General features: G+C 39.2%; 1 protein-coding gene across 1 annotated transcript in view; it reads right to left on the bottom strand.

The window, feature by feature from the left end:
- The window catches only part of LOC127646710 (VWFA and cache domain-containing protein 1-like), a 124,359-nt gene that overhangs the window by 27,849 nt on the left and 83,824 nt on the right, over positions 1-12,686 (bottom strand). The window contains exons 5-8 of the mRNA XM_052130531.1: positions 5,128-5,254; positions 3,123-3,267; positions 2,797-3,013; positions 1,788-1,937 (exon numbers count right to left, since the gene is read on the bottom strand). Coding sequence (XP_051986491.1) covers positions 1,788-1,937; positions 2,797-3,013; positions 3,123-3,267; positions 5,128-5,254 — 639 coding nt within the window. The remainder of the gene's footprint in view (positions 1-1,787; positions 1,938-2,796; positions 3,014-3,122; positions 3,268-5,127; positions 5,255-12,686) is intronic.

Below are 12,686 nucleotides of genomic sequence, written 5' to 3'. Positions count from 1 at the left end.
CATCCTCCAGTATGTATGGCTTTTCCATTTTGGTAATTTTGAGGAAAAAAAAAAAAATGCTGCAAGCAGTCAATAGCAACTTTTCCACTATCAGGCCAGTGCGAGCCAGGGCTATCAACTGGTCATCATATATACTTCGAGGATCAATCCGAGAACTGCACTAAGTCACAAGTTTAGTGAAACATTCAACCAAGAGGGGGTACGTTGACAAAAAAAACAAAACACTTACTGACCAATTTGAGGAACATCTTGCACCTACTTCATATGATAATGTAATCAGCTAAACATGTGGCAGCAGTGCAATGCACATATTCACAAATATGGGTCAGGAGCTTCAGTTAATGTTCCCCATCAGAATGGGGAAAAAATGTGATCTCAGTGATTTCGACCGTGGCATGATTGTTGGTGCCAGACGGTCTGGTTTGAGTATTTCTGTAACTGCTGATCTCCTGGGATTTTACACACAACAGTCTCAGAATGGTGCCAAAAAACATCCAGTGAGCGGCACTTCTGCAAACAGAAACGCCTTGTTGAAGCCTTGTTGATGAGAGAGGTCAATGGAGAATGGCCAGACTGGATAACGCTGACAGAAAGGCTACGGTTACTCAGATAACCACTCAAGTGAGCAGAACATACTGTCTATATAGAGCATTCAAAATTAGTTACCGAGGCCATTTCCACACTTGTGCGTTATCGTTTTCCATTTCCTAACAACATCATTTTCCGAAGTATGTGGTATTAGAGAGCGTTTTCGAAAGTCTTCATTTCCAATAGAGGAAAGCACCATTCCAGTGAAAATTAAAGGTAAATGTAGCTAAATTAATGCGCTTTCAAGAAAAAGTATTAGTTTGGATGTGGCCCTAGATTCCTTTTAGTTTAGCCTTAGAAGGCAACTGCCTGTTGAGACAATACACAATGAGGTAGTTCTGTAGGTTTTAGAGCAGAGCTAACATCAACCTCAATCTGCCTACAATCCCAATTTTACAGATATCACAGAAAACGTGTTTTGTTCAGAATTCGGAGTGCAGCTCAGTGATAAGAAAGCCCTTGATATCTCAGATGAACTACATAACCACAGATATGAAATCACACTTAATTTGTTTTGCTCTGTTCACAATGGTGGTTTTAGACAGAGGAAAAGGCCAAATTGGAGGCGTTCAGTCGTGAAAAGTTAATTCTGTTGAATGTTATTGGACTGGATGAGAGAATTTCACTACTTCAATCTATTTATTTGAAACTGAGAAAGCTTTTAACAAGTGCGTATAATCTAACTTGTAATTAACCAGACTTCAAATATCAGGGAAATATGAGTGATTCCCTTGGCTAGCAGTACATATCTGTGTGTACTCCAGAGCTTCATAATGCCTAGCGTAACCTTCTTCTACCCTGCCATGTTAACCAACTCTAATCATATCTCTGAGTTATCTAATGCACAAAAAAGGACCTTTCTCACTCTTTCTCAGTGGCATTTGGTGTATTGTCACTTTTCTTTTCTTCCTTTTAGATGAATAGCATTTACATTTTCATGATGTCAAACTAATGTAAGCTAATGACAGGCTAATACATGCAGAGACAGAGGCAGCTGAGGACAGTAATAATGGAGAGAGGTTTCATATGGCAGACAGGCAAACATACACACACAAAGACGAGAATGAAGATGAAGAACCGTAGAAACATCTGTGCATGTTTGTAAAAGCTCAAATGTGCACAAAGATGTTCACCTATGATTTTTCAAGAAGGCTACGAGACAGAGGCACTAAACGCGCCACACCTTGGCGACAGCTCACCATTCATAAGAGCATAGGTGAGGATCATGACGGAGTTGTTGAGGTGCCGGTTTTCCTCTTTGACAACACTCAAGGTTGCTCTCTTTTCCTGCTCGGATGAGTCTCTTGAGGTGATGCCCGATGACAGGTAGATAATCACCATGTCGGTGTCTTTAAGGGGAAAGATGTATAGATAATAGAATTCATGCATCAATCATAACAAATATAACTAAGTTTATTCATAAAACTCTACATGGTGTAATCTGATAGCCAATCAACTAGTGTGCTCCTTTTTTTGTCTAGTTTTAAATGACCTCAGTTGTTTGCAGTTAAGTTGGTTTCAATACAGCACCCTAACAGAGTTCTCACTAAACCCTCCTCCTCCCTATTGTTTAAATCTGCTTCATAAGGATTGTAAGAATGTCCAGTTGTGCAGCAGCAGCAGCATGTCTTACATGCTTGATGTAGTATGTCTGTGTGTATAGCAGTAGAAAGTATTCGTACATGCTCTAAAGCAGCAGCAGTGTAATCAGATCTAGCCTGTGAAGACCAAACCTAGTAACTTGTCATATACATATTACTAAATAAAAATTTATTCAGAGTGTAATCATGACTGAACTAAATATATGTTATATAAATTAATGTGCAATCAAGAATATTGTATCAAAATAAATCATAGTTAAGTTGGAGTGAGAGGTAAAGATATAGAAAACTACAAAATCTGAATTTTCAAACGCTAAACCCTGCTGGTCTTAGCTCATTTAAGCTTGTTTAGCTTGTCTCCCAGCCTTGCCAAGATGGTCTTAAAATAATCTGAACCTGGTCAATCTGGTGTTTAACTGGTTGGCTAGTTGGTATGCAAAAACCCTCTAAAAACAGAAAACAGCAAGGTTGGAAGACCAGCTAACCATATATGGCTGGGTAAACTGTATTTTATTATAATTAATATTGTTATTATTTCAGTGGGTTTTACAAGAAATGACATGTGCTGTTGATAAATAACCCAATGTACATAAGCTTTATCTCTTACTAGTCAGCTGTCTGAAGACGTTACTTGTGTTCCTCAACAGCTGAAAGGCTTTCTGGAAGCCCAGTGCATGTTGTGTAGGGCTGTCAGAAACTTTCATATTGCTGATGAAGGTACTCATCTTCCTCTTAGTCTCACTGGTAGCAGGTGAGAGGAAACTTTTATAGCACTGATCCAAAGAGCAAGAACGTACCGTGTCTGCTATTGTCAACACAGAGATCTGAGAGAAAGTAAGCAAATGTCATCACCAAAGCAAGCAGATGTTCTATGTTTCTGTCTAGACAGAACTCGACAATGTCACCCAGAGTGAAGCTGAAATCTTCCCTTACCTTATCATGCTCATCGATGGAGTTGAGGATAATAAGTGCAGCATCACGGGCGATCTGGAGCTGGGTCTCAGTGACAGAGGCACCATGGTCTAAGATCACGACTATATGCTTGGACTGCGGCCTTACTGCTGAAACATAAACGGGCCTGCCAACACACAAAGATTTACAGCTTTATTTACGAGACATACTGTATGAACCTTGCAGAACGGCTTTTCCTGTACTCTAATGGCAAGGCATCAAGTGCTGTCCTGGCATTATTCCCAGTCTCCTCATTACAGTGTTTGTGTAAGAGATCCTGCTTTCTATTGTGTTCCTTTAGGAAGCATTTTGAGAAAACTAACTAGAATTCAACTAAAGCGGTTTCAATGAAAGCCATATTCCCTTAATATCGTGAATGGGATTCTTTAGGCACCTTACGATTCGACTGAACTTTGATTCAGATAGTCATGATCAGATTCAAAAGTGATTTTTAATGCATTTACATTTTTCAGCAACCAACCATTTTTGGCAAATTAAGATGGGCCAAATTCTGTGTAAAGGTTCTTAAAAAAACAGAAATAAGGGGTAAAATCACTTAGAATCAGACAACACTGAGGCTTTCATTATGTGAAAACCAAGTGCTACACCAAAGCAACATTAAACTTTGTCGTTGTCAATCAACATGTTTTGCAGTGTTGGTTGAGCACAAAAATTATAAACTTTTGTGTGTTACACATTGTGTCCTGCAATTGTGATTCCTGTATAAATACATAATCCCTTTTAATTGAAAGTTTATGGCATATTGCTGGTTAGCTGTTTAAGATGTTTTGTCTTTTTTGCACACTGTATGTGTACCATTTTGTTATATAAATGCAGCTGCAAAGAATTCAGTTATGAATCTTTGTGGATCGTTCTAGGATTATTTGAAAAATAATCGCAAAGCATTGGTGAATTTATTTTCTACCTCACCCCTTGTAAATATGAAGACCCGTGTGCACTAGAGTTTCTTGAGCAATCTGCAGCAGGAAGAGAGAAGCTGAAGGAACTGCTGCAAAAATTAGTCCATTTTTCAGCACTGGTACATAGTGCCCATAACACTGGGTGGTAGATTGCAGCAGGCTTTAGTTGGGCGACCCTGCACTCCATTCAAGGGCATGAGGCCTATTGTAACTATGTTAAACAGACCTAAAAGCCTCCCAAGAATGTAACATATGCCCTGCCACACAAGACGGAAAACCCAGAGGTACTCGTGACAGATAGACAAAGAGGGTCAACTTCCAGAGATACAGATTTTGAGCTCTTGGTAATGGAATAAATAATCCTCCCAATGATCTCCAGCCTAAAGCGGTGAAATGTTACCATAAAGAGAAAAAAATGACATTTGACAAATTCAAGGAGAAAATGACAACAGAATCATTTTCAAATGAGTACAAAGGTTCTGGCTGAAATATTTTACCGTTAAAGGGACATTTCACCAAAATATGTAAATTATGTCATAATTTACTCATGTCATTCAAACCCATATGCATTTCTTATGGGAATTGCAAAAGGTGATGTTTTAATGAATATCGCAGTCTTCCGTTTTAATATCATCATAAAAGTAGTCCAGGTGAATCCGGCATCATATTCTAAAAAGCAAGTCTTCTAAAAGTATACAAACGATTTTGGTGAGAAACAACAAACCCAAAATAAAAGTAATTATCAGTGAAAATCTTCACGTCTTAAATGGTAAACTATTCCTTTAAATGGACAAAAAAAACTAATGTTTAACATATATTGAAGACAAGGTCAAAAGCAGAATGAAACTTTCGACAAAGCTTTAGATATTTTTGATTGGTCTCGTATCTAAATAGCCAATTTCAAATGAACTGTACTGACACAAATATCTACCCAGTTGGTGTGTATTAAAGTGTGTTATTTCAATATTTTAATAAGAGGAAAGTTGACAAAAAAATGTCTCATTGCCTAGAATGCCCTAAGTACTGTGATACATCAGTATGTGTGTGTGTGTGTGTACTCTTTGTACCTCATCCTGTGCTCATATGTGCTCTTGCAGTGGAACTTGTGAGCAGGAAACACAGTGAAAATGCCCTCTTCCGAGCTGAAGTACTGCCACTTGATCCCTGGATTGGACTTCAGGTTGTCTGCCAGCACTAGTCAGAAAGTCAGAAAGCAAGAATATAAAGATGTTATAAACCTCTCTTTATTACACAGCTCTCTGTAATATTTAACTCTAAAGGATCAATGCGATCTGCAGCCAAATATTTTTGTATAATGACCACTAAACTGCATAACTGACCATTGTCCCAGGCTGTGCGAGTTTCACAGGGCTTAACAATTAGGATGGCCACCTGAAGGAACTGCCACTTGCCCAATAGGCCACTATATCTTCCATTTGTTATTCTTGCAAACCTGATAATATTTTTCTTTCTGTAATGTATGACATGTCGAATATTTTTGTGGAAAATTCTGATGATTTGAACTTGTCACCAACTTAAAGTTATCTAACTGGCTAACATAAACAAGGGCCAGTCAAAATTGCCAGAATGACTTGGAGTTGCTTTCATGCAGGTACACCGATCAGCCACAACATTATAACCATCTGCCTAATATTGGGTAGGTTACTCTCGTGCCGCCAAAACAGCACCAATAGCAGAATAGAATTCTGAGATTATATTCTTTTCACAAAAATTGTACAGAGCAGTTATCTGAGTTACCGTAGACTTTGTCAGGTCAAACCAGTCTGGCCATTCTCTGATCTCATCAACAAGGTATTTCTGTCCACAGAACTACCACTCACTGGATGTTTTTTGTTTTTGGCACCATTCGGAGTAAATTCTAGAGATTTTTGTGTGTGAAAATCCCAGGAGATCAGCAGTTACAGAAATACTCAAATTAGCAAGTCTGGCACCAACAATCATCCATGCGATTATCTAATCAGTCAATCGTGTGACAGAAGTACAGTGCATAATAACATCCAGATAAGGGTCAGGAGCTTCAGTTAATGTTCAACCATCAACCATCACAATAGGGAAAATTGATCTCAGTGATTTTGACCGTGCCTTGATTGTTGGAGCCAGATGGGCTGGATTGAGTATTTCTGTAACTGCTGATCTTCTGGGATTTCAGTTTGAATGATGGAACATGTGATGATGTGTAGTTTAAAAACCCTTTATTTGTATTTTTATTTTGGCTGTTTTTCTCATTAGTGGTGGTTAGAAGGTTGGGCTGTCTAGCTGTTTGAGATGATTGACTTCCTCCATAGCGCTTTATGGTAAAAAAATGTCTCAGTAGAATAAAAATTGGTCATGTATGTTTTGTGGTCTGTGCCGCGATATCACACTCTGCACTCTCATGTCTCAGGAGCAAAAATATCGTGAAGCCTGCTGGACTTGCACACACTTGCGTGCTCCAGAGATGGCGTGCGCAACACTCACATGAATCACAAGCGCTTGTCAGATGAGATGCATATTTAGCGCTTATGAATCACCAAAAGGAAGATGTAATTGAAATGTTATTGAATTTGCTGAATTTCAGTGAAATAACAAAATTTAGAAAAAAACCTCTTCATGTTTCTTCAATTCGCACTGATGGATACGCACACGACAAATGGATATTTACATATTGTGATATACACAATATAGCAAAATCTATTTCGATGGACACTTTATATCATTGCCACGATAAATATCATCATATCGTCCAGCCCTACTACACAATATGCAAAAATACAGTCTGCCGAATAAGTAGGCCATCTGACATCACTGTTCAGCTCATCCCATAAGGACACGGGAGCTGAGGAGCCATCACATATATATAATAAAAAATAAAAACGTTTTTGCTATTATGACCAACTGACTGTACATTATCCCTTACATATCATCTAAAGCACTACTTGTCAAACCATTAATCAACAGTTAAGTGTAAAACGTTCTCAAGTCATGCAGCATGGATCTATATGAATTGTTTGAGCACTTTAGGCAGGCAGCTGTAGGGTTTGCTTCAGTTGAACAGGCCCCAGCTGTGTGACGGCCTCAGCCCAGACTGAAACAGACAAGCTGATCCTTTCCAAACACTTGAGAAATATAGTGATAGCACTCTACGGCCATCAGTTCAAGAGTTTATTTACTTAACAGGAGCCAGCAAAGGAGGGATGAAAAGGAATAGTTGGAAGAACTGAAAGAGACAATGTAGGAGAGATAGTCAAGAGGGACCACTAACATGAAGCAGGACTTATTACAGGGGTCAACCAGGGAAGAGTGATCCCACCTGAGCCAGGGGTTATTCTAACAGAGCCTACAGCCGCGGTTTTAAAGGATTCAATTTGACATTAGAAATGAGTCCAGAGACTCATATGATGGCTGAAGATTGCATGCCTATGAATTCCCAGAGTGCATATGTCTGATTATATCCATTTCAGAATGTACTTATGCAAGATTGCTTGGATCTTTTTACACCCAAAACAAACCAAAAAAAAAGGATTTTGAATCATATAAAGAGGATAAATGTGAGCTAAGAGAACTGACAGAGGATACGGACTCTTAATAATTACCCGTGTTTCTCTTATACTAGTTTAATGAGTAAACTATATGCCAGAAATTCACAAGTTGACTGTGGTACTCCGTTTGATTCAATTAAACTCTGGCTCAACTAATGGCCTAAGTATGGGGCAGAACCAGTTCTTCTAGAAAAACATATCTGAAAAAAGAAAATCACAATTTACCTTTAAAATCTAAGTGTAATTTTTGCTCCACCATTGGTTCCCTGAGCCAATGTTTTTAGGTCAGTAATGTCAGATGCTCAAACAGAGTTTACACTTCGGGGAAATCAACCTACAATTGGCTTAGTGGCTTTTTACACCGAACAAGTTTCTGCATCTGTCTGATGTGTATTTCAATTGTTTTTCGATGTAGACATGCGCAAGAAGACATCTTTGACCATTGCCCTGGGTCTTGCTGTTTTATCCAGCATCTCGCACAGGAGTGCCACATTTTTATTTTAGATGCCTTGTCATGTTAAAACGAACTTTAACCCTTTGTTCTGTTTTATTTGCTGCGCTATGTCGACCTTTTATTCAGCATAAGAATGCATTCAGTCTGAACAGTCCCTTATAGTGTTTGCATATTTCAGAGATGTGGAAAAAGTATTTGCCCCCATCCTGATTTATTTTGTTTTTGTGTATCTCTCATACTAAATTGTTTCAAAAATTCAAACAAAATCTAACATAAAACAAAGGCAATCTGAGTAAACACAAAACAGGATTTTTTTTAAATATTTTTTTTTAATTGATTCTGGCTTCTATTCTAATCCATTTACAAAAGTAGTGTTTGGGAGTCTAAAATGTATATTTCCTATTGACACACTGAAGCTGAAGATATACATAACTATCTTAAGATAAATGACTAGACTTTTTAACAGTACTGTATATACATAGAATCAACATTTAATCAATGTTCGAGTAGTGTCATTCGCGCTGCCCGTTGTAAGATATCAGTTTACTTTTCACAGTTATTTTTTGGAACCTATTAAACTTAAATATCGTTATAATTTGTAAACAAATAATAATACATTATTATTATTGACAAAGGAACAGTAATACATTTCAATCGTGCACCTTTAACTTTAAAACCCTCTGGCTTTTATTTTGACATTATGAACTCTCCAGGAAGTCCTGTATGTGTCTGTTTGTAAGCAAGTTCACAGTAATTTAATTTGCTTATTCAAATTCTGGTAAAATGCACCTCCCACGCCTTTCTAAATGCATATTATAAGTGAACCGAACTATTGACCATCTACATCCGAGATGTTGCTTGTGCGTAGTACTCAAATGTTGCGCAAAGTGTGAAGGCAAAAAATAGCTGCGAGTGTGTAAACAGAGCAGTGGCATTCAATAACACACTGGCGCTGTACGTGCATACGCACAGTATCAGTATCAGATTTGGATTGGGCTTGTCGGACCGATACCCGATCCATCTAAAAACGTCAGTATCGGAGCGGATAAATGATTACTGCAAGAGTTAGAATTGCATACAGGCGCGAAGGGACTTCAACATTTCTTATTTGCACAAATAAAAAATACATATACATATTCATCTCTGGCTTGCTTTTGCTCGCATGTCAATGATTACCCCTCCGTATGTCAATGATGCCGAGATCTACTTTTATATTTAATTTAATCACTGAGAAGGTTTATCTACAAAATTAGTAGCACCAAACATCACAAGCAGCCTCAAGAATGGACACAGAGTAGCCATATAACACTTTTCCTTGAGCAGAATATTGCACTACAGATCGCAAAATTTGTATAACATTAGGCAGAATATTTCCTATTTGCGCAAGTATAAATCTCAGACTGGGGGTGTTGCAACTCTTATCTGGCATACCTGAGCATGGTAAACGCTTGTGGAGACGCGTTAGGTCCCAATACATGTTAACTGAAATATCCAATGGAGAGAAAAAAAATGCTTTTACGATAAATGAGCCGCGGGCCAAATTAAACCATCTGGAGGGCCTGACCCAGCCCGCGGGCCATAAATTGTCCATGTCTGGTTTAGGGAGTCCTAACGGAACCACAAAGTTTCTAATATCGTCATCAGTAGACGAAGACGTGTAACTATAGAGATCAAGATAGAATTCTTTAAAAGCATTATTAATATTAATGGCCGAGGTAAAGATTTCCCCACCAGTAGACTGAGGGAATGGTAGAAAAAGAATCTCTCTGCTTTATATATCTAGACAAAAGCTTCCCTGCTTTGTCCACCGACACCAAGTATGACTATCTTGCCCTGAATAGCCAAAACTCCACCTTCCGTGACAAAATAGTGTTATATCTGTAAATCAATCGGGTCAATTCCCTGAGGCCATCAGACGACATTCAGCGCTTCAGCTCTGCCTCTAGGCACTTTTAATATTCCCTTCCAACTCCAAGAGTTCTCATGCTTTGGATTTTTTAATGAAAGAGGCATACTGTATGATCCAACCCCTAAGAGCCACCTTAAGTGCCTCCCAAGCCACACCCAGAGAGGATACTGGGCACCAGTTGGTCTCCATATAAACATTGATTTTAGCCTTAATCTTTGTTGGAATTCAGAAATTTGCAAAAGGGATACATTAAAGCGCCAACAAAAAAATTCTGTATGTGGCAAGACCTCTAACTCACCACGGCATGATCTAAGACTAAGGATGTGTTCACACTTAGCAGATTTGGTTCGATTAAAACAAACTGGTACGATTGCTCCGTTAGCATGGTTCATTTGAACAAGTGTGAACACCATCCGAACCTTGGTGCGCACCAAACAAGTGGGCCGAGACCCACTGAATAGTAGTCTCGATCCACTTCCAAACGAACTCTGGTGCGGTTCGATTGATATATGAATGAAACATGGACCAAAGATGTCTAAACGGACCAAAAAAATAAGTAATTTGCCTAATACTGACCTCAAGCATACCTGTTTCTTCTCATCATAGGAGCTATGTTGCCCATTACAGTTCGGTACAGGCGTCGGAACCCCTGTCTTCGTCCTTGCAGCATATCTTTGTTTGTGTGTGCAACAGAGGAATTCCTGGCACTGTTTTAAAACCTTTACACATTTTATTAGCTCTTCGTTTGTTTTCAGCTGGTAAAAATACCACCATAGATATAGATATATAGACAGATATATCTATATATATACATACAGTATCTCACAAAAGTGAGTACAACCCTCACATTTTTGTAAATATCTGATTATATATTTTCATGTGACAACACTGAAGAAATGACACTTTGCTGCAATGTAAAGTAGTGAGTGTACAGCTTGTATAATGGTGTAAATATGCTGTCCCATCAAAATAACTCGACACACAGCCATTAATGTCTAAACCGCTGGCAACAAAAGTGAGTACACCCCTAAGTGAAAATGTCCAAATTGGGCCCAATTAGCCATTTTCCCTCCCCGGTGTCATGTGACTCGTTAGTGTTACAAGGTCTCAGGTGTGTATGGGGAGCAGGTGTGTTAAATTTGGTGTCATCGCTCTCACACTCCCTCAAACTGGTCACTGGAAGTTCAACATGGCACCTCATGGCAAAGAACTCTGAGGATCTGAAAAAAAAAGTATTGTTGCTCTACATAAAGATGGCCTAGGCTATAAGAAGATTGCCAAGTCCCTGACACTGAGCTGTAGCACAGTGGCCAAAACCATTCAAGCGGTTTAACAAACAGGTACCAAGCAGAACAGGCCTCGCTATGGTCGACCAAAGAAGTTGAATGCACATGCTCAGCGTCATATCCAGAGGTTGTTTTTGGGAAATAGACATACGAGTGCTGCCAGCATTGCTGCAGAAGTTGATGTGGTGGGGGATCAGCCTGTCAGTGCTCAGACCATATGCCACACACTGCATCAAATTGGTCTGCATGGCTGTTGTCCCAGAAGGAAGCCTCTTCTAAAGATGATGCACAAGAAAGCCCGCAAACAGTTTGCTGAAGACAAGCAGAGTAAGGACATGGATTACTGGAACCATGTTCTGTGGTCTGATGAGACCAAGATAAACTTATTTGGTTCAGATGGTGTCAAGCGTGTGTGGCGGCAACCAGGTGAGGAGTACAAAGACAAGTGTGTCTTGCCTACAGTCATGCATGGTGGTGGGAGTGTCATGGTCTGGGGCTGCATGAGTGCTGCCGGCACTGGGGAGCTACAGTTCATTGAGGGAACCATGAATGCCAACATGTACTGTGACATACTGAAGCAGAGCATGATCCCCTCCCTTTGGAGACTGGGCAGCAGGGCAGAATTCCAGCATGATAACGACCCCAAACACACCTCCAAGATGACCACTGCCTTGCTAAAGAAGCTGAGGGTGAAGGTGATGGACAGCCAAGCATGTCTCCAGACCTAAACCCCTATTGAGCATCTGTGGGGCATCCTCAAGTGGAGGAGCACAAGGTCTCTAACATCCACCAGCTCTGTGATGTCGTCATGGAGGAGTGGAAGAGGACTCCAGTGGCAACCTGTGAAGCTCTGGTGAACTCCATGCCCAAGAGAGTTACAGCAGTGCTGGAAAATAATGAAGGCCACAAAAAATATTGACACTTTGGGCCCAATTTGGACATTTTCACTTAGGGGTGTCCTCACTTTTGTTGCCAGCGGTTTAGACATTAATGGCTGTGTGTTGAGTTATTTTGAGGGGACAGCAAATTTGCACTGTTATACAAGCTGTACAGTCACTACTTTACATTTTAGCAAAGTGTCAATTCTTCAGTGTTGTCACATGAAAAGATATAATCAAATATTTACAAAAATGTGAGGGGTGTACTCACTTTTGTGAGATACTATATATATATATATATATATATATATATATATATATATATATATATATATATATATACACACACACACACACACACACACACACACACATTACATTCTTGTGGCAGAAGAGTTCATCGTTGATAAGACAATACAAAATGTAGCTTTAGAATACAATGTATTGTTTACTACCATATAATTGATCATAAGTCAATCATTGGCATACAGTTCACAGCAATCCATTTCACAAGTGAATTTGTCAATCAGTTGGAGATTTATTATGAGGGCTTGTTTAAG

This window comes from Xyrauchen texanus, chromosome 7 (genome assembly GCF_025860055.1).
Source record: "Xyrauchen texanus isolate HMW12.3.18 chromosome 7, RBS_HiC_50CHRs, whole genome shotgun sequence".
NCBI classification, from domain to species: Eukaryota; Metazoa; Chordata; class Actinopteri; order Cypriniformes; family Catostomidae; genus Xyrauchen; species Xyrauchen texanus.
This window is presented reverse-complemented; position numbering and strand designations above follow the sequence as displayed.